A 21475-nucleotide genomic window follows, 5' to 3' on the forward strand; every position below is an offset into this window, starting at 1 on the left:
GGTGTCTGGGCCGGCTGACATCAGCTTCCTCTCACACCGAGGCTCCAAAGAAGTGTGGGGTTGGGGGCCCGGAGGCGCCCCTCTCTCGTGGGGTGGGGGAGTTCGCTTTGGACAAATCGGCTTTCTCACACCTTTGGAGAAAGGTTCCCCGAGGCTTCTGAGAATAGCTCGGATTCTTTCGAGCCATTGGCCTGAGTGTCATGTGATGGGCACACTAGGTCGCTCCCGGGGCGGGAGCTGTGGTGAGTCTGGGTTGGCGCTTCCCGCACGGCCAACAGCCAGGGCGAGAGGGGGGTCTGCGGCACAGCCATTTAAAACTTCATAAATTATAAACAAGCCGCCTTGGCCTTCGCCATAAATTCTGCTCCTTTTGAGCCTGCAATTAGTGTTAGGAAGCACTGGAGTCTAAACACAACCAAACGCCCTCTGAAGGGCCCAACTGCCCAAGGTTGCAAACCTTTATTTATTTCCCAGTCCCACCCCCTCCGCACCCCGAGGTCTGCACACACAGTCGCCTCCTCCCCCGCCGGCGGTACACTCTCGGTTGGGTTCCCGCTCCGCGAGGGAAGGTCACAATAGCAGCTCTATTGGCGGAGGCACCCGCCTCCTCCCTCACCGATCTCCGAGAAGCAGAGAAAGGAGAGAGTGGGGGAGGGGAGCCTGGACTGGGCAATGGCGCCCTGAGCCCAGGCCTCTCCATCCCCGGGGAAGTGGGGGAGTGTGTGACTTGCAGCGGGAAGGGGCAAGTTGGCAGGAGAAGGAAACCTCCAGCCTAGCCCGTGACTTGGGCCCGAGACAGGCTCACCGGGGGCAACGGTGAACGCACCAAGGCCTCGAGGCTGCTGGCCCCTCACTGTCCGGCGCGGGGTTGCGGGCGCTCACAGCAGCCAGGGCTTCCGGGAGCCCTGTGCCTTTGTGTGCGAGGCTTCCCCAGGGGCTCGGCGTCGGGTAAGGCCTCACAATGGCACCGCTGGGCCTGTGCCTGGCGCTGAGGAAGGCTGGGCCGGCTTTGAGCCTTGGTCTCTGGGAGGTGTACCTCGTTTGCTGCTCCAGGAGAGGAAGTGGCTCTTTGGCTCAGGCCTTGATCAGCTCTTTTTTATTTTTTTCCTACAGAGACCCCTGAAGGGTGAAGTGGGGGAAGGGGAGGGGTCAGGGAGGTTGTGGGGGATCCCCCTGAGGCTTGAAGAAAGGGCTCAGAGTCAACAACCCAGGCCCATGGATGGGGGTAGCAGCCGTTTGGGAGCCCCCGGTTATTCTGTCCAGGCAATCAAACGTGAATTAAAGCAGGGTGGAGAGGAGGCTACCCAAAGGGCCCACTGCTGACTAGGAGGTGTGGGTGGGGAAAGAGATTTAGGCAGAGGGTGAGCTTGCCCTGGCTTCCAGGAGAAACTTCCAGCCTGGAGTGGAGTAAAGAGACCCAACTGAGCCAGCCAGGGGTGTGGGGCAGTTGCAGAGGAAACGTCTGAAGAGTAGTCCTGGCCCCTGGAAAGGTGGTAAGAAAGGGCGATTAAGTAAATGTTCTGCCTCCTGGCTTTCAGACCTCAGCCTCATCCAGGGACCTGACAGAGAAAAATCCGCCTCTGATGAATCATTAAATTAACCATCCATTTGTACCATTTCTTTGTTCGGGCTTTCAAATGAGAGAGAGAGAGAGAATATAGAGTGAGTACTTTCCCCCTGGTGCAGCCCCAGGCCTAGTCCCTATCACAGACACATCAGCCAAATTGGTTTCCTAGGCCCCAGAGGCTGCTAACCTTGCTGAACAGGATTTTTCGAATTTCTATCTATAAGGAGTATTAAAAGATAGTGATTACCTACCCTAGCTATTCATTTCTCCCTCCCCCATTCTGCACCAGCCAACCCACCCTTGAGTGAAGCGCATCTCCTCAGCCATAAGTCTTGGGAGCTTAGGCTCTCCATCTGCTGAGGTTTTTCATTAGGGAGGGTGAAGAGGATATGTGTGGGTGTATGTTTGAATAACAAAGAAGAAACCCAACATCCTAATGAAAAGCGTTTCTCGCTTGACCTGAAGGAGCCAGAAGCTTGTTTACGCTGTCAGTACTCAAGGAACAGTCAGGAGCCCATTTTGGCTTTATCCTCAGAATTCATTGCAACTTTCTCTTAAAGAATTGGTTAATCCCAGTTACAGATCCAGGAAGGTCCTCTTCATCTGGGTGTTCTTGGCATGAATTTGGTCCTTCTTTCAGAAACTGTAAGAAAAAAAAAAGTAGGATGAACAGAACTTTGTATTAAATAAAAATACAAAGAGGGGCAGCAGGCCTCAGTCCCCACAGGCCTATAGCCTTACCACTTCGGGGCACTGCAACTTCCCAGAGAGGACAGGTCTATGGCCTGGGTGAACAGACTTACCCTAGACACTCCGGGCACAGAGAGCTAAGACTGAGTCGCCAGCCATACCCTCCGCAGCTATGAGGACTAGCTCACTTAGATTTCTCTTGCAGAGAGCCTGGATGGAGAGAAAAAAAGGCGGGGTAGTTGAATCCTCTGTACTCACCGCATTGGTGGTGCTGGAGGTGAAGATCATCACAGAGAGTGAAATCTTAGTTTTCATTGTTCCCTTGTCTCTGGTCCAGCTACAAATGCCCTTATCTTTGGGGCTCAAAGTTGGTTCCAAATGGATTATATACTCCTGGCCTACAGCCCATGCCTGAACACTTCCCTCAGATCCCATAACCACTTGGCAAGTTGGAATAGTACAAAGGTAATTCAAGGCTTTCAAGCCAGGTCTAGACTGAAGCACGGTGAACAAAAGGTTTCCCCACATGAAGGAAGAGGAAATGTAAATGGATGTCCATTCATTTGCAGTAGCGGAAGCAGGTGAAAGGTCCCTAATGTTTTTTTTTTTTTTTTAAGATTTTATTTATTAATTTGAGAGAGGGAGCACAGAGGGGGATTGAAAGAGAGAAGCAGACTTCCCACTAAGCAGAGGGCTTAATGTGGGGCTCAGTCCCATGACCTGAGCTGAAGGCAGATGCCCAACTGCCTGAGCCACCCAGGGGCCCCAAAAGGACTCTATTGGTCGCAAAATATCTGGACTGGTTCTGATAGCTAGTCTGGATCATTTTTATGGACGAGTAATATCTGGAAAATAATGAAAATAGGATTTTAACATTAGTAAGAGCCCAAGGAGGAGACTTTAATTTAAATCAGGGTTCATGGAGAACCCTGGTGGAACAGATGAAATGTTTTTATTGGGAAAGCAGGCCTAAAACCAGGCCAAGAGGACCTGTCGGGCCAGGGCCTTTGTGAAGGAGGGAAGAAGAGCGTTGCTGACTTCTGAGGAGAGGGGAAGAAGGCCCTGTGATGGCTCTATTGTTCCAAGCGCTGCCCTACAAATACCACACGCCTCTCTGCCTCCTCCGCAAGGGCAAAGCGGGAAACTGGGTCGGCTGAGCGGAGCTTGAGGTAGTGGCAGAACTGGCACCAACCTCCCTCAGCCTCTCTGCTGCCCCTTGGGGCAGCGACGCCGCGCCATTCCTGTCGCAGGCACAGAACACACAAAGGAAGCCCCCACCCGTCCTCAGACGTGGGGACACTCTGGGGAGGAGGCTGGCTTGGACCCCGAGTCTGAGCACCTCCCTCCCCTGCGGGGAACAATAGCCGCCGCCGCCCCCGGGCGGCCGGGCGGTCGCGCGGCACAAAGGCCGTCTCCGGTCCGCGCCACCATGTGACGCGCGTGCTCGCTCCGCGGTCCCCGGGCCCGCGGCAGGGCGCAGTCAGCAGAGCGCGGGAGCCGCGGGGTCGCGGCCGGGCTGCCGAAATCCACCTGGCACGCTTTCGGAGAGACAAACGGTGAGTTAATCACCCAACAGGCTGGCGGCCGCGTCCCCTCTCGCCAGCGAGGCGGCCTGGGGAGGGGGCTGGGGAGGAGGATTTCTCTGTGTGTGACGCGGGTTGGGGAGGGGGTGGCGGGAGAGGTTAGTCCTATTAAGAATTCATCAATCACCCGGTGTGCACTTTTCGCTCGACAGCGGTTCCTCCTACTTAAGAGCAAGTCCGGGCCAGCTGGGAGCCGACCAGAAACCGCAAGAAACCGCAAGCAGGCAAGCGGGGTGAGCGCTCACGGAGGGTGCGAACTGCCGCCCCACGTTCGGCGGTGCGAGGCCGGTCCCTCGCACCGGGTCCCTCCTGTCGCCTTCCGGCCCGCCCTCGGACCACTTGCGGCCCGCGGCCCTTCCAAGAGGCCGGCAGCGCCAGTCCCGGACGCAACGTGACTCGGTATCCAACCCCCCCCCCCCCGCTCCCCGCCCCCCACCCCCGACATCTCCTGCTTCCTCCCTCCCAAGTCACCCTCAACGCCTCTCTACGCCTAGAAACGGGCAACTCCATCTCTCCCAAGGCGGAACAAGAAAAATCCCAATGGGTCAGAAGGGTTTTGCAGACACTAAGAATTTCAAAAAGATTCCCAAGGGACTAGACTTCAGAGAAGAGACGGAGCTAGTTTCGTTCTCTTATCTACCTGCAGGAGTAATTTGTGTGGGAGGAAGCAGGATAACACCAGGGTTGAACTTGGAACTAGAATGCCATATAAAAAGAACAATAAAAATAAACTTAAAATACCAACCACAATGAGATGCCTTTCCTCTCTTTTCTGGTGTGAAGGAGGACTGAACTATCTTACATCAGCTCTTTTGGGGTTCATTTTAGAAATACCATAAAGGGACAGAATAAAGGATAGATTGAAAACGGCGCGCAGCGGGAGCGGGGGGCGGGGGTCATTAGCATCAGAGCTGTTTAGCTCGGGAGGGCTTGGGTAAGTGGATGGTGAAGCATTCCTATAGCCCTTCTTGAGTGGTACTTGTACTTCTCTTGTAAAATCTAAGAAAGTTCCAGGCTACCCCCACCCCTTTTACTCTTTTTCTGAGTGACATCAGCTGAGAAGTTTCTGGAGTTCCTTAAGTGTTGCCTCAGCCTATAGGAAAGAGCCCCTGAAAGACAGAAAATCCCAGTTCCCCCCTCCACTCTTCTCTTTCAGCATCCTCTTGGGTGGAAATTAACTTGCTTTGGAGAGATGTTCTACTATCGTTTTGCTTTAGATATAACCTGAAGCATTAAGCCTTGCACAGTGTTCTGAACTCATTAAGCAACTGAAATACTGGTCTTGTCCTTGGCTCAGAGTGTCTCCCTCTCTCCTTGCCTTTCAGCAAGACCTACTGAACAGTTCCTGTGCGTATTGTTTCGGGCTTGAGATATAAAAAGTAGTCACTAATAGTGTGCTCCTTTTCATTTACTAGGGGAGGAAAAGAATGCTGAAACGGTGTGACAGATGGTATAACACAGGTGTGGCCAAGATGTTCCTGGAATAAAGAGAAGGGGCCACCAACACCACTGTAGTGTCAAAAAAAAAAGGGGGGGGGCTTCTTAGGGGGAATGAATTTGGGTTCTTAGAGTTTCTTAGGAAGGAAGGAGGGACATACCAGGCAGAGAGAGACCAGCACACGCAAAACAAGAAGGGAAGAAAGAGCAAAGTCTGGCCCTGGAACAAGAACAGTACATTGGAGTAGAACATCTGGCTGGAAAAAGAGGTTGTACGGAGTTCATGGAAAGGAGTCTGGACCTCATCCGTAGGCAGTGGGAAGCCACTGAAGGTTTTAAGCTGGGATGTGAGGTTGTAAATTTGGAAAGACTGCTCTTTGGGAAACTGTCTGACTGGAGAAAGCAGAGATAGGAGACAAGAAGGGAAAAAAAGGAGGTTGCAATAATCCAGCATAGAGAGGAACTAAGGAAATGACAATGAAGAGGAAAGACATTTAGGAGGACAAATTCACAGGACTTGGTGATAACTGGATGAGTGAAAGAGAAGTTACAGATGTTAATCCCTAAGTTTCTGTTTAGAGGGCCTGAGTGAGTACTCAGGTCATTCACCAAAATGAATACAGGAGGAGAAGAGAAGACTTTGCAGAGGAAACTAAAGAATTCAGTTTTAGGTCTACATTGTGTTTTCTGTTTTGCTAACTGATACACTGTATGACCCTAAACAATTCACTTCATCTTTCTGGCTTTCAGTTTCATCACCAATATAACAGTCAATAGATATCTACCTCAGAAGTTTATCGTGTGTGTGTGTGTGTGTGTGTGTGTGTGTTGTGTGTGTGTGTGTGTGCATGTCCACTTTGGGTATTACCTTCACCAGGTCCAAGGGAGTGTCATATGCAAAGCTAAACCTAGGGAAAACATCCTCTTACCCACACCATGCTAATCAATACTTAGATCCTGGGTGGCTCGTGAGAAATATGTCTCAGGAAAATTACAAACAACACCCTCCCGCTTCCCAGATATTGAATCCAAGCTAATGCTTAGGACTAGGTCAGATCATATTGCTAATTAGAGCTCCTCTGCTTCCGGAGGGTACTCTCCAGGGACACGTGCAGAAATGTGGTCCTGGTATCAGACCACTAAAGAGGAGGCCTCTTAGCAGATGTTGGAAAGCTTTTTTATATCATGTGTCTTTCACAGAATGCTTGAAGCCACCCACTCTCTTTGAACCTCTTTAGGCTTCCTTGTGACACAGTGCAGTGTAGGAAAGGGTGTTGGAACATCTGACCTTGGCCACTTACATTGGGTGTGATGACAACAAGTACTTTATCTTTTCTGTGTCAGTATTACCATTTGTAAAATAGAATTATGAAAGGATCAAACAAGATAAGGAAGAATGGCATTTTTGGAGATGCTCTAAGGGTAAGTAAGAGGCACTATGTTTTACTTATTGGACTGGCAAAAAATAAAAAATTTTACTATCCCACTGATGTGGCAAGGGTATGGGGTAACAGGAATTCTCTTATGTTGCTAGTAGAAGGGTAAACTGATTCACTTCTAAGGGGAGCAATTTGGCATTTTGTATCAAAATTGCTGGTGCACATACTTCTGATTAAGTTATTTCATGTCTGGGAATTTATCTAATAGGTCAAAAATTTGAACATGTGTTTATAATAGCAAGAGGCTGAAAATAAGCAAGAACTTTTCTATCCCCATTAATAGGGGATTAGTTAAATAAATTATGGTAGATATGTAGAGTAGAACAGCATGAAATTGTAAAAAGAAACCAGAAAGTTCTGTATGCAAGTATATGAAATGATCTTCAAGATACAATAGGGGAGGGCACCTGAGTGGCTCAGTCAGTTGAGCATCTGCCTTCAGCTCAGGTCATGATCCCAGGGTTCTGGGATCAAGTCCCACATCAGGGCCCTTGTGCAATGGGGAGCCTGCTTCTCCTTCTGCCTGCTCTCCCCTGCTTGTGCTAGCTCTCTCCCTCTTTCTCTGACAAATAAATAAAATCTTTTAAAAAAAATTTATTTACTTCACAGAAAGAGAGCATACAAGTAGGGGGAGTGGCAGGCAGAGGGAGAGGAAGACAAAGGGACAGGGAGAAGCAAGCTCCCCACCGAGTGGGGAGCCCAATGTAGGGCTCAATCCCAAGGCAGACATATAACTGACTGAGCCACCCAGGTGCCCCTAAATAAGTAAAATCTTTTTTTTTTTTTAAGATTTTATTTATTTATTTGACAGAGAGAGAGAGATCACAAGCAGGCGGAGAGGCAGGCAGAGAGAGGGGAGGAAGCAGGCTCCCCGCAGAGCAGAGAGCCCGACGCGGGGCTCGATCCCAGGACCCTGAGATCATGACCTGAGCCAAAGGCAGCGGCTTAACCACTGAGCCACCCAGGTGCCCCAATAAGTAAAATCTTAAAAAAAAAAAATACAATGGGGGAAAAGCATGAGGCAAAAGAGTCATCTAATATGCTATCATTTATGCAAAAAATGTGGGGAATTTATAGATCAATGATGTATAAAGTATCTCTGGAAAGACATACAAGAAACCAATTACTGGTATTTATGTGAAGGGGAACTAGGTAGCTGAGGACAGGGTGGGAGAAAGATTCTCACTGCATACCACTGTGTACCCTTTGAATCCTGAACCAGGTAAATTTAAATTTATTACCTATTTAAAAAATAAAGGAGCAAAAAAAAAAAAAAAAAAAAGATTAGTATGACTGTAACTGACCTGGGTGCACCTGTGTGTGTTCACACACGTCCTCAATCTGAACTGTCCAGCTACATTAACCCAAGGACACTTCTTGTTTGCTCCCCCAGGTATCAAGCTTAGCAGGAGAAGAGGGGATCCTTTACCCTTGCTTGGTGGAGGGGGTAGGGAGCCAGATCCTCTCTGCCTTCTCTTGCAGGAGTATCTCATGTGGGGCCTCAGAAGTCTGGAGCACAAATTTCGGAAACAAATTACAGATGGTGGGGGGTGGCAAGCCTCCCAGTCAGCCACATTGGCTGTACAATCTCCCAGAAACAAGGGTGTCTCCTTGAACACTGTTCTGTGGCTCAGCACTGAGGCTGCCACGGCGTGAAGGAGGGGCTGCTTTACTCATCCCTCTATGTAAACTGTGGACAGGAAGCCCACTGTGGTCAGGAGACCTGACTGTCATTTTTTGCAGGACAATTTTGTCTCTCAACCTTTGAATAAAGTGATTTTCTTTCTAGAATGAGAGGTTCAATGTCACTTATCTCTAAGGAGCCTTCTTGCACTGACATTTTATGGCATGAAACGTCCATCTTTAACCAAAAGGAGAGTTACAGCTTAGGCCAACAGACATTTCATCCCCTCTGGATCCCCGGAGCTCAAATGCTCATTCCAGACAATTTGGGAGAGATGGAAGGAAGAGTTGGCTCCTCCCTCTTGAGAACCCCCATTCCTATACCTTCCTTCTTTCATTACCTCAAAACCACTTGAAAGTTTCCCTGAGGACACTGGGATAGACAAAACCCTTTCACTTCCTACCTTACTAGCATCCCCAAAGCCAAGTTAGGAAAGTGGCAAGGAGCAGAAGCCAGGTCTCTGCAAAACACTACTTTGTCAGCAAAACTTGGCAAACTCCTACTGACTGCTGCTTAAGGTTATTTTAGGAAACTTCACCCCAACTAGATTCAGGTTTGGCCTCAACATTCTCTGCCCCTACCACAGGCTTCTGAACATTGTTCAGGTATTCTCATGTTCCAGCTAGCCATGAGCTCTCATGGTGCTGGTCAAGGGTCTCTCCCACAGAATCACCCCTCTCTCCCAACAATACCCACCCAACCCAGCTCCTGAAGCAGAAATTCTCGAAGTATGATTCCAAAGAACCTGCTCTAGAATCACCAGAGAGGCTTATTAAAACTCCTACTGGAGTCAGATAAATTGGATTAAAATCTCTTGGGTGGGCTCAGGAACCTGCACTTTTAAAGAAGCTTCTGTGATGATTTTGGGAGCCAATAATCTAAGGATATCCTTTAGCCAATATTAGTCATGGTAAAAACACATCATCCTGTCCATTTTTATTTCTGTCCAACAAACATTTCTTGGATGTTTACTGTGTGCCAGGCAACGGCTTGACCCACGAGCCTTTCATTCACAAAGCTCCCAGGGAAAGGCACAGCACTCTAAACTGTTTTCCTCAGGGAGGGTCATGTTAAATCTTCTGATAGGTTTAGAATTCCTGTCCTTAGGATCCCTTCCACCCCTACTTCCATCATGGGAGGACTGAAGTCTGCTGCAGAGAACTACAAATCTTGCTTAAGAGAAAAGCCCACTTCTCCTCTGTTTTCACCCCAACAATCCAGGGCCTTTCTATCCTTTGGGGCTGTGAAGCCAAGAGTTTGCATGTGCTCAAGGCATCTCCAAGGGTAAGAGGATGAGGCCTGTGGAGAGGGGTTGTAAGAGACTTCTTAGGAACAACTGTAAACACACAGAAGACCAGAGTGCCAACCTCCAACACTTCTGTCTTCTGTCTGCAAGAAAAAAAACTTGCTGTTCAGATGGGAGACAAAGGCTGTCATGGGGGTGGGGGTGGGGGGGTGGCTGCCTGTGTTAGCAGTATGGGAGAGATTTCAAAGCATTCCTACATCAAACACAACCTGGCAATCAGGCTCCTCTGCTGTCACCTCCCACTGAGAACTCACAGCACCAGGACCTAGCAGGGCAAGTGACCCTTGGGAATTCATGACTTGAACAAGCAATAAAATTAGTAAGACATTTCTCTCATACCCTGTGAACACCTAGGAGACAAACCTTAAAGGTACACAAAGTATCCTAGGTTCACATCTTTCTACATACTTTTTCTCCAATAATATCTTCCTATCTCTCCTTAGAAAATTATAGATTCGAATTCTTCTGGAGTAGGTTTATAATATATCTGAGACTTGTGCCAGTAATGAATCTCTTGTTCCTTTGGCTTGAGACATCTTTTTTTTTTTTTTTCCCCCTCAGCCCAGATCTTCCCTAACAAAACGTTCTTACACAGTAGGTTCCTGGCATATATTGAATCTGAGTCTGAGATAATCAGAGTCTTCAGATTCCAATCTGAACGAGTCAAGAACCAGTCCAGGAGTAGAGATGGCAACTCTGGGCTCCAAGGTGTAGGATATACCAAAGCCTGAGAGATTAAAGGGAGTAGAGAGGATGGACAGAATGTAGCTCTCTGTAAGCAATTACCAGAGAACAGCAATTGGGTCTGGACAAATATTGAACATCCCACCCACCCACACTCACTCATAGTTTTGGAAACAAAACAATGCGATTAAAAAAAATCTCATTCTTTTTTAGGACATGTTCTTCCACCAGCAAAAGTTCAATCTCTAAAATTTTGCTTCAGGGAAATAGTGTGGACAACTTATGGGGGCATCAAAGTCAATGCTTAATTGTGACAGCAAGGACCCAACTTTTGCCTCCAGTGCATAACAGCAGAAACCTGGTCCCTGTTGCAATGAGGTATGCCAAGGTGCCTAGGCTGCCTGTTTTTCCTGAAACCTTAGAGCAAAGGTGCTTAATATGACAGGTTTTGGTCAGACTGGCCAGACAATCAGGCCAGATTTTCTGTCCTACATCCTGAGTTGCAGCCCCCTGGAAGTCTTCTCCAGAAAGTTTTGCAAGGCCATGCTCTTTTTTTTTTTTTTTTTTTTTAAAGATTTTATTTATTTATTTGACAGAGAGAGGTCACAAGTGGGGAGACAGAGACAGAGAGGGGAAGCAGGCTCCCTGCTGAGCAGAGAGCCCAAAGAGGGCCTCGATCCCAGGACCCTGATATCATGACCTGAGCTGAAGGCAGAGGCCTAAACCACTGAGCCACCCAGGCGCCCCATCCTCCTTCTTGACTTGGTCTTAGCAAGTATAGACTCTGGGCCTAGGAGCTATGATTAAACAAGTACTTTTTGAGAGAAAGACTTATATTTTTGAGATAGGAGTGTGCACACTGGGTCATCATGCTGATAAAAACTGGCTATTAAAGTCTAGGCAGGCATGAATGAAGTGTTATGTGACCTCAGCAGCATTTGAGTTGCTAGTATTTTTGTATTAAGAGCCCAGAGTGAGGGACAGCAAAGAAATACTTCATATGAAGCCTGAGCTAGCTCTGAAGGGCTCTATCATTTCCTGATCAGGGAGCTTAAAAAAAAAAAAAAAAAAAAAAAAAGAGCCTCTATTTTTCCCTTTTCAGACTATTTAGGACCTTTGTCATCTGATTGGCTTTAGGAGAGAACTGAAGTAGCAACATCAAGGTTGAGGGGATTTTCAGCACAGGATTCTGTTTCCCAATCAAATCCAAGAACTCCAGCAGTGTAGGAACCCCAGACCTCTTAGCTTTTGTTCTCATTCCTAGGTGTGTACTCTCTACCTACCCCTCCCGACCTTGGCTCAACTTCAGCTTCACCAGCAACACGTTTGGTGTGACTTTGTTTATTCACAAGTTCACATCCCAGTAGGGACTGGCTGCCTGGACTGTGGTGGCTCCTACTTTCCAGGCTTCCTGAGAGCAGAATTTTAGGCAAGGACTCAATCGCTCTTTCATGACAAGTGGATCAGTAAAACAATAATAAAACTTCTGTCACCATAACTAAGAGGCTATAATAGATCAAATTCTCAAGGGCACTTGAATAAGCCAAGAGTAGACCCTATTCACACAGTTTTAGGAAGCCACTCTCTTTCAAGACTGCCGTGTGTAAATGCCATTTAGATATTTAATTTGTTATTTTCCTACAGCCCCAAAGAGGAAAACATTATAAGAAATGTTCAAGGAAGTTGGAAAGTTTGTCAATGGGAGGCTTGTCTTTGTAACCCTTCTCCTGTTCATTTCCTGTGCCAGTTGCACTTTTATTTCCCGTCTCTTTACGCTCAGTAAACAAAACCATATTATCAAGGGAAAGACGTGAGCCCATTAACATTGTGAGCCCTCAGATTTCACTCGCAAGAGACGACGCAGCACTTATCTGATGGAACAGAAGCTTTAATTGCTTCGAGGTACAAGCCCGTCCAAACCTCTGAGATCTGACCGGTCCCTGGGAAGCCTTTGCGCCCTGGAGCCAAGCCCCTCAGAGAAAACGTGCTCAGCCCGGATGCGGGTGCCAGCCTCCCACCGGCGTTCAACCGCAAGGGCAGAGTCTTTTTGGACATCCTAATTAGAAGGGGAAATCTGGTAGACTTCCCCACAAGGCAGAAACCTCTGGCGCCCCAACGCGTACCCCCATCACACCGCCGCCACAAATGGAAGGAACGCCAACTGAAGGGATGCTGCGAAATAACGTGAAAATCTAACCGTGAAGATGTCGTGCCGCCCCAGGCACACAGCACCCAGGGCATACAATTTAGTCCCGGGAATCGGAAGGAGGAAGAAAACGAGGGAAAATTAAATCCGTACTCTAGGTTTAGGAAAGGAATAACACCAGTGCCAGGAAAACCGAAAGCGCATAGGACTCAGAGTAGGGGGGGTTGGGGAGGAATATTGACCTTCCCGGGGTTGGGGGTGGGGGAGGCTGAAGTCCACACTCCTTTTTAACCCTTTCCCCACCTTAGTGTCCACAATCTGTATCCGAGGGGTCAGCCACCCACCGATGCAGAAGAACAAGCTTCTCCCCCTCTGTCCTCACCGGAGACGCCCGTCCTGCCTTTCTGTTCCCGCTCCGTCCAGTACCTGTCCGGGTAGCAGGCCTCCTGAGCTCTCGCCCCGCCCTTCCCCAGGCCGCCCCTGGGTCGCGCCGGCTCTCTCCCCGACCCGGGGGGTGCTGGACGGCGGCCACCCGCGGGTTTGGCAAAGTTGGCGGCGGGGCAGGCGCGTGGAGCCGCGCGCCAGTCGGGACCCCGGCCGTGCGGGGCAGGCGCCCATTGGCCGGCCAGCGCCACGTGGCCACCCCCGCTGCTATATTAGGCCACTATTTACCACCGGCTCGCTCGCCATGGCTCGGCGAAGGCAGCGCGGGTAGGGAGCAGAGGTGGAGCGGCGCAGCCCGCGCGGTCCTGTCCGGCCCCGCACTCCGGCCCCGGCCTGCGCGCGGAGGCGGGTGGGCCGGAACCATGAGCTCCTACCTGGAGTACGTGTCGTGCGGCAGCGGGGCGGGTGGCGGCGGCGACGTGCTCAGCTTCGCGCCCAAGTTCTGCCGCGCCGACGCCCGGCCCGTGGCCCTGCAGCCCGCCTTCCCCTTGGGCAGCGGCGACGGCGCCTTCGTCAGCTGCCTGTCTCTGGCCGCCGCCCGGTCTGCGCCTTTGCCCCCAGCCACGCCCGCGCAGCCTCCCGCGCCGCCCCCGGCCGGGCCCTCCTTCGCGCAGTGCACCCTGGAGGGTGCCTACGAGCCGGGCGCCGCACCTGCCGCGGCAGGGGGTGCAGACTACGGCTTCCTGGGGCCGGGGTCGGCCTATGACTTCCCGTGCGCGCTCGGGCGGCCAGCGGACGACGGCGGGACGCACGTCCACTACGCGACCTCAGCGGTCTTCTCGGGAGGGGGCTCCTTTCTGCTCAGCGGCCAGGTGGACTACGCGGCCTTCGGCGAGCCCGGCCCCTTGCCGGCGTGTCTGAAGGAGCCAGCCGACGGCCGCCCTGGGACCTTCCAGACCGCGTCCCCCGCCCCTGGTGCCTACCCCAAGTCGGCCTCACCGGCCTCCGGCCTCCCCGCCGCCTTCAGCACCTTCGAGTGGATGAAAGTGAAGAGGAACGCCCCTAGGAAAAGTAAGTGCTTGGGCCTCGGACCGAGCTACTGGGGTCGGAGCCCCCCTCCGAAGAATTAGGCTGGGAGCGCGTGGCAGCTGCCCCTCTTGACGGCCATTTAGAGTTATGGGGGAAATGCGTTCCGAGGCATTATTAAAGTGGGCGCACTCCATTGAGCGTGTCCCAAGTAGACGCTTGGAAAATGGGCCAGGCATTGAGGAAATTTTAGGAGGGAGCTCTCCGTGGAGCTCTGGGTTTACAGAGAACCAGGAGAACTGCTTTGTAACTTTGATTCTAACCAGTGTGCCCGCGTCCTCTCGCCCCACTGATGCCTTGTCTTTACATTGCAGGCAAAATCGCCGAATATGGAGCCGCTAGCCCCTCCAGCGCGATCCGCACGAATTTCAGCACCAAGCAACTGACAGAACTGGAGAAGGAGTTTCATTTCAATAAGTACTTAACTCGAGCCCGACGCATCGAGATAGCCAACTCCTTGCAGCTGAATGATACCCAGGTCAAAATCTGGTTCCAGAACCGCAGGATGAAACAGAAGAAAAGAGAACGGGAAGGGCTTCTGCCCTCCGTCACCCCTGTGGCTTCCCTCCAACTCCCCCTCTCAGGAACGAGCACCGCCAAGTCTGGCAAGAAGCCAGGGAGCCCTTCTCAGGCCCCAAAGCCCTCATGAGGTTTAGTCTTGAGGCTGAGAAACCTTGGCCTGCAGAAGTCATAGGCTGCCTCACCCCTGTCTAGACTTAGTATGCTCAGTTTGGGATGGAGGTGGGCGTGGGCCGAAATTAACAGAGGTTTCTCTCAGGAAAGGAAGTATCTTAGTGGGCTTCTGAGTTCCAGGCTTAGGTGTACAGATGTCAGTTTGAAGTCGCTTAAGCCACTCGTTTGTGTATTATTTGTGTCTTATCAGGGAAAAGGTATCCAAGTGCCAGCCCAGCCCTGCTGCTGTGTTGCCTAACTTAGTCCTATGCAATCCTTCGGTGCAGAGTGACAAGAGCTTTCGTTGCTGATCTCTGCCGACCCCGGATATGCTCAGAAGAACGTCTACCCAAAGTTTTTCTCATTTTTATTTAAAGGACAGACTACATGTATTCAGCTTGAGATGACCAAAGCTAGTTAGGGCCTTCTTGATCTAGCTAAGCTGCTTCAAAGGTGATCTTCACGTTTGCACTCCACTTTTTTTTTTCTTCTTTTCTTTTAAAAGCAGTTTCTACCTCTTCATGTGCCTGAGTGAAGATACAATCGCTGGCTGTCTAGTTAGTAGTGGAACAAATCCACAGGGTGGGTGAACACTAGAACCTGAACTACACCTTGACACCAGTTACTCAGACTGGAATGTAAATATATACAGTATGTATATTTTTAAACAGGTTTGCTTGCAATGAACTTCTATATGACATTTAATGTCAGCATGTAAAGGGTGTGAACTTTTTTTTGTAATAAAAATTACAGAATCTGCTACTCTCTGTTTTTCCTTACACTCCTTTCATTTTCATGATCTTTCTTAAAAGCTAAATTTGGTTTCTTCTAATTTCTTGATTCTGCTCTGGGAATTTGTTTAGATTAATAACTCTAAAAAAATAACACATTTTATAGGTTGTATACACCAACTATAGGTCATGGACAATAATCTGAGCAGTTTAAGGGAGAAGAAGAACTACTCTGCCAAATACTCAAGTTAACTAAGGAGTTGCTGTACTTACTTTAAGCCCGCAAGTTTTTGGGTGACTGTAGACTTCCCATTAACTCAAAGGTTAGGTGTCCACTGTGTAATGTTGTAAAGCCAAGAAGACACTGTAGAGAGATCTCCTTAATCTTTTGTCTCTTGCTCTCACGACAAGAAAAGGCAACCTGAAGGTTTTGTTAGTTGGTTAGTGTTCTCTGAGAAAGGCAGCTGCACATCCAAAAGTTCTCAATGGTGGACCTCCTTTTCCCAAAGTCAAGAATTACAGAGGAGGCTGGTGAGGCCAGTCGTCAAAGCTTTCCACTTCCTGTAACCCAGACTGACATCTGGCCTAATAAGAGAGCACAGAGGTAACTTTCTATTTTTAAAAACAAAATACTTTCAAGTGACTTCTTTTTTTTTTTTTTAAAGATTTTTTATTTATTTATTTGACAGAGAGAGATCACAAGTAGATGGAGAGGCAGGCAGAGAGAGAGAGAGGGAAGCAGGATCTCTGCCGAGCAGAGAACCCGATGCGGGACTCGATCCCAGGACCCTGAGATCATGACCTGAGCCGAAGGCAGCGGCTTAACCCACTGAGCCACCCAGGCGCCCTCAAGTGACTTCTTTGAAAGAAGTTTCAAAGCACAAAATTTGAAGGATGGCAAGAGGGTATGTGGTAAAAAGCCTCTAAGCTTGTTTCTACCCAGCCCCCCAGCTCCTAACCCTGGAAACACGCGTGTTTGGCCAGGCTTTTAGACAACCTTACAGAAATACTATGTGAAAAAATGAGACATTAATACGCAAAGCCAAGTAGATACTTGGGACAATTATCGGGGCAGTTCATTTCCCTCACTTTATGAATAGCTAGATCTTCATCTTTAAAATCTCTCTGTAGTTCAACCAAAGGGTTTCAAGGCTCAAATAATCCAGATATAAACCTCAGCTCTCCTTTTAACTAGACTTTTAGATTCTAGTGTAGTGCTTTAAATCCAATTATTTGGAAGTCTAACAGTTGTGGAGGCTTACTATCCACGATGTGATTAATTGTCTTAGAAGACTGAAATTACACTTAAATTCCTGTCCTTCACACTCACAGTTTAATGGAGTTGGAGAAATAAAATTATAAGCTCTAACAAACTCAGCCAATTAGGGGGGAAAGATATCACTTAAAATGCAGGTCTGTCAATATTATTCTTTTTTGTTTGTTTGTTTGTTTTTCACAGTTTCACTCTCTTTTTCCTTTAAGGTTTTTATTTAAATTCCAGTGTGTTAACATACAGTGTAGTAGTCGGTTCAGGTTGTCAATATTATGCTTACGTTTCACCATCTGCCCTTCATGGACTTGAAGCTAATCAGATCTGGTTTGAAACAACAATACCCTCCCCCACCCACCCCCACTGCATCCTGGTAGCTATTTGAAAGGACTTGTTGCAGGAGTTGTCATCTGCTTGCTTCCTTCCCCTGCAGTGGCCTTTGACAAGACAATGTTTCCTTTTTGATAAGCATTAAGTGTATACCTAAACAAACAAACAAACAAACAAACAAAATGCCAACACGCTGGGTCATTTCCTTAATCTACCATCCTTTGCTCTGAGAAAATAAAGCTTTTCCTTTTGAAGCTACTGCGAGCACTTAACCCTGATGGATGTCTTCCTTGATGAAGGTGGCTATTTTGACATATGTATAATGTTGTTCTATGAATCAGGCCAATATTAGCTATTTTTTGACCAACCCCAGGGATCTTTAAAAGCTTTCTTAATGTAGATCTCTATACAGCTATATTCAGTATTAGGGAGAGTCCTAACTGGAGACGGGGATGAACGAGGTGACCTCTGGAGGTCCCTTTCAGCAATGAAGAGGCTACAGAAATGATTCAATGACTTCTGCATGTTTTATTTTCGGCCTATCATTGGAAAAAAAGAGAGTTCAGCCCCAAGAAAGTAAATGCAGTCCATGGGATGACAGTGACTCTGTGTTTGTACAGGAAAAGTGGATTTTAGACTTCATTAAATACATCTTGTCCGTGGAGGTACCTAACCCATCTGGACTGTTTATAGAACATTCCCCTTCCCATTGTTCAGAGCCTTGTGTTATTTTGAGTGAGATCATCCATGAAGTATGATGGTTACTATGAAAACTGTGAAACTGCTAAAACAACCCTTGTCTATTCTATAAGAATTCAAACTAAATATGCTAATTTCCCCTCCAGCGGTCTGTTTCAAGAATGAATACACAGTGGACAGTTCTGGCTGTTGTATAATTTACTGCTCAATGTTCCTTTGTCTTCACAGAATGACCATGTGTCTATTTTTCTGGATTCAGGATAGTTGGGAGTGAGGAAAAAGAAATAAAGCATTTAATAATATTTAAATTTCCATTACTTGAGTCCTAGCAAACAAAAGAGTTGCTAATGTAAAAACCTAAAGCAATGTCACCTAAATCCTCAAAAGACCAATTGTACGCATTCTGCCCCAGTCTCCTATATGGTGAGGACCGAGACAGGAGAGGTTGAGTCTGATTACCATGTCATCAGAAAAGACGGACAGACTCAGGAGAGTTGTATTGGCTCTGGACTTTTTAATTATTTCTTATGGCCAAACACATGCTCTATATTTGGTGAATATTGAATTGAAAAACCTCAGGACCTAATCAAGTTCAGAGAAATGTTGAGTCTGACCACAGACCTCTTGACAAGAAAAATGCCGATTGTTAAAACCTTATTTGTGGTTTTAAAGTGAAACCATACTGAACATATCTCACAAATAATGATAAATCTCCACCTGAATAGAAATAAAGATTTTCACGTTTTTGTCCTTTAAAGCATATTTCCAGAGCATGAACATGCAACAGATATGAAAAGGGTTCTATTTAACATCTTACTTATAACTGCTTCTGAAGTTCTAGTTGTTATGCAACTATAAATTAAATAGAAACTGTTTAAATTCAATAGTGAACAAAGAGGAAAGAATTCCTAAATATTGGCATGAAAGGAAGGTCTATTACTTAGATTGTAAAGACTTAAGCATGGGATGCCTGCATGGCTCAGTTAGTTAAGCGTCTGCCTTTGGCTCAGGTCATGATTCCAGGGTCCTGGGATGGAGCCCCACATTGGGCTCCTTATTCAGCAGGGAGCCTGCTTCTCCTTCTGCCTGCTCTGCCTGTTCTTCCTGTAGCTCTCCATGCTTCTGCTCTCTTTCTGACAAGTAAATAAACAAAAGTCTTAAAAAAAATAAAATCTTTAAAAAAAGCCCTAAACATTATCTGTTCCACTTCTGCTAGTCTTACTGATATAATTTTTTAAAAAATTTTATTTATTTATTTGATAGAGAGAGACATAGAGAGAGAAGGGAACACAAAGAGGGGGAGTGGGAGAGGGAGAAGCAGGCTTCCTACTGAGCAGGCAGCCCAAAGTGGGGCTCGATCCCAGGACCCTGGGATCATGACCTGAGCCAAGGCAGAAACATAACAACTGAGCCACCCAGGTGCCCCCTACTGATATCATTTAATAAATATAATGAATGGCCACAGAGTAGTCATTTGGACTCGTAAGTAGCTAATAGAGCAAGTCACTGACACCTTCGAGGGATTTCAAAGGGCGCTAGACTATTTAGTGCATCCCATTCTTAGGGGTTTTTTGAAACTAAACTACAGTTTGAGGGACGTCTTTAAGAGAAAAAATCGTGAATACAAAATTGCTAGAGTATCTTCCAGGATCTGGAAGAGCCCAAGTGAGTGGAGATTAAGTTTTTTTCTTTCTTTCTTTCTTTTTTTTTTTAAGGTTTTAAACAGTCTCTACACCCGATGTGGGGCTTAAACTCACAACCGGAGATCAAGAGTTTCATGCTTTACTGACCCCAAGTGTCTTTGGGTTCATCATAAAACCCTATCTGCCCCTTCTGAAACCGGTGCTCCATTCCCAATACCTAGTCATTGTTTGTAAGATGATAGCAGTGACTGCTTTTTCCCAGGATCTTGGAACCAGAATGACTGTTTGCACCCCTTAAAGGCATCAGATATTAGATAATGTGGACAAAGGCAGGTTGGGGCTCTGGTCTACACTCTGAGCCTCTCAATCCCACTCTGCTTTTCTGGGCTACTGGCTGGCTGAACTATTTCACTTTCTGGTAATGGGGCTCTATTTCATCCCAGCGGTTCTTTTCTGTTGTATTTCCTTCTCAGGGATACAAATCTAGAATCAGAGATGACAGCTACCCTGCTGACTTCTAAGCTTTTCCCAGAAGGATGGAATCACTGAGGCTGAGGAAAGGGCTGGGGGGGGGGGCGGTTGGAGAACATTATCCTTAAGGAAGGAGACGTGGATTTTAGCATCAGTTGTGATTTTTTAAAAAAGATTTTTATTTATTTATTTATTTGTCAGAGAGGGAGAGAGAGAGAACAAACGCACAAGCAGGCAGAGTGGCAGGAAGAGGCGGAGAGAGAAGCAGGCTCCCTGCCAAGCAAGGAGCCCGATGTGGGACTCGATGTGGGGCTTGATCTCAGGAGCCTGGGATCATTACCTGAGCAGAAGGCAGATGCTTAACCCACTGAGCCACCCAGATGTCCCCCAGTTGTGATTTCTAATGAAAAGGGAACATAACTTCCCTGGTCTCAGTCTCTTCTATAAAACAGAGGGGTTTGGTCTGGATGATCATTAAGTTTCCTTTTCACCTAGTATTCTGCCACAATCCCTTACTTTGCTGGTTATTACTGCAAAATTTACTTAATAATAATGTAGCTGTGTAAGATCAGCATCAACAAGAGGTCTTTACATTTTAAGCTATCTGTCCTTAGATTGTGTGTGTATAGGGGCACCTGAGTGGCTCAGTCTATTAAACTTCTGCCTTGGACTCAGGTCATGATCCTGGAGTCCAGAGGTCCAGTCCTGCATCAGGCTCCCTGCTCAACAGGGAGTCTGCTTCTCCTTCTGCCTCTGCTCCTCATGCTCCCCCTTTCTCTCTCACTTTTTTTTTTAAGGTATTATTTATTTAGGGGCACCTGGGTGGCTCAGTCCACTAAGTGTCTGCTTTTTGCTCAGGTCATGATCCCAGGGTCCTGGAATCAAGCCCCACATGGCTGGGGGTGGAGGGAGGGAGTTCCTGCTCAACAGGGAGTCTGTTTCTCCCTCTGCCTTTCCCCTTGGCTTGTGCTCTCTCTTAGGCTCTCTCTCTCTTAAATAAATAAAATCTTAAATAAAATTATTTATTTGAGAAAGAGAGCACAAGCAGGGGGAGTGGCAGAGGGCAAAGGAGAACCAGACCCTCTCCGACTAAACAGGGAGCCTGATGTAGGGCTCAATCCCAGGACCCTGGGATCAAGACCTGAGCAGAAGCAGACACTTAACCAACTGAGTCACCTAGGCACCCTAAATAAAATAAAAAAAAAAAAAAAAGAATGTGTGTGTGTGTGTGTGTGTGTGTGTGTGTGTAAGTATGAACTAGGTGATGTTTCTCATTGGTCTTGACTTGAACAAAAGAGCTAACAATGGTGATAATCTCCCCCAAAGTTACCGCTTCCCTCTGAACAGATAAATTAGGGTCGAATAAGAAACTTTCTAAATAGGTGTCAGTGCTTCAAGTTCTGATTCTCAATCTCTTTGTTCTTAATTCTTCTAAGTTGACAGGTTTCAGAATAGAGAAATAATTTGGAATTTCTTTTCCTTGAAGATATGTGGGATTCCAAAGTAAATACTCTGTTCTTTTACAGAAAAGAGATACAAATATCCAACTTGCTCCTGCTTTCCATTAGTTTCCAAGCCCTGCTTATTTTTCTTCAGGATGTCTCATGCCTTTTTTCCTTTCTCCATTGGCTCAGGCTTAACCATCTCCCATTC

At 47.6% G+C, this 21475-nt stretch overlaps 1 protein-coding gene and 2 long non-coding RNA genes across 3 annotated transcripts; 2 read left to right on the forward strand and 1 right to left on the reverse strand.

The window, feature by feature from the left end:
• Positions 1-437: 437 nt before the first annotated feature.
• Positions 438-13071, reverse strand: LOC125096254 (uncharacterized). The gene is made up of 4 exons (XR_007126116.1): positions 12963-13071; positions 2371-2467; positions 2027-2210; positions 438-1482 (listed from the first exon to the last, which is right to left on the reverse strand). It is a non-coding gene; the product is annotated as an uncharacterized LOC125096254 (long non-coding RNA).
• Positions 3319-4369, forward strand: LOC125096253 (uncharacterized). Its single transcript, XR_007126115.1, has 2 exons — positions 3319-3813; positions 3993-4369. It is a non-coding gene; the product is annotated as an uncharacterized LOC125096253 (long non-coding RNA).
• A 244-nt stretch (positions 13072-13315) lies between the features above and the next one.
• On the forward strand, positions 13316-15406 carry HOXD1 (homeobox D1). The gene is made up of 2 exons (XM_047723042.1): positions 13316-13991; positions 14321-15406. Exons 1-2 carry the CDS (start codon positions 13343-13345, stop codon positions 14653-14655), a joined length of 984 nt encoding a protein of 327 aa, XP_047578998.1. The 5' UTR covers positions 13316-13342; the 3' UTR covers positions 14656-15406.
• Positions 15407-21475: the final 6069 nt, after the last annotated feature.

Source organism: Lutra lutra, chromosome 3, assembly GCF_902655055.1.
Source record: "Lutra lutra chromosome 3, mLutLut1.2, whole genome shotgun sequence".
Taxonomy (NCBI): domain Eukaryota; kingdom Metazoa; phylum Chordata; class Mammalia; order Carnivora; family Mustelidae; genus Lutra; species Lutra lutra.

Coding starts and splice junctions, on each gene's coding strand:
- HOXD1 (XM_047723042.1), top strand. CDS start 13,343: ATGAGCTCCTACCTGGAGTACGTGTCGTGCGGCAGCGGGGCGGGTGGC. Junction 13,992..14,320: donor GAGGAACGCCCCTAGGAAAA/GTAAGTGCTTGG, acceptor TTTACATTGCAG/GCAAAATCGCCGAATATGGA.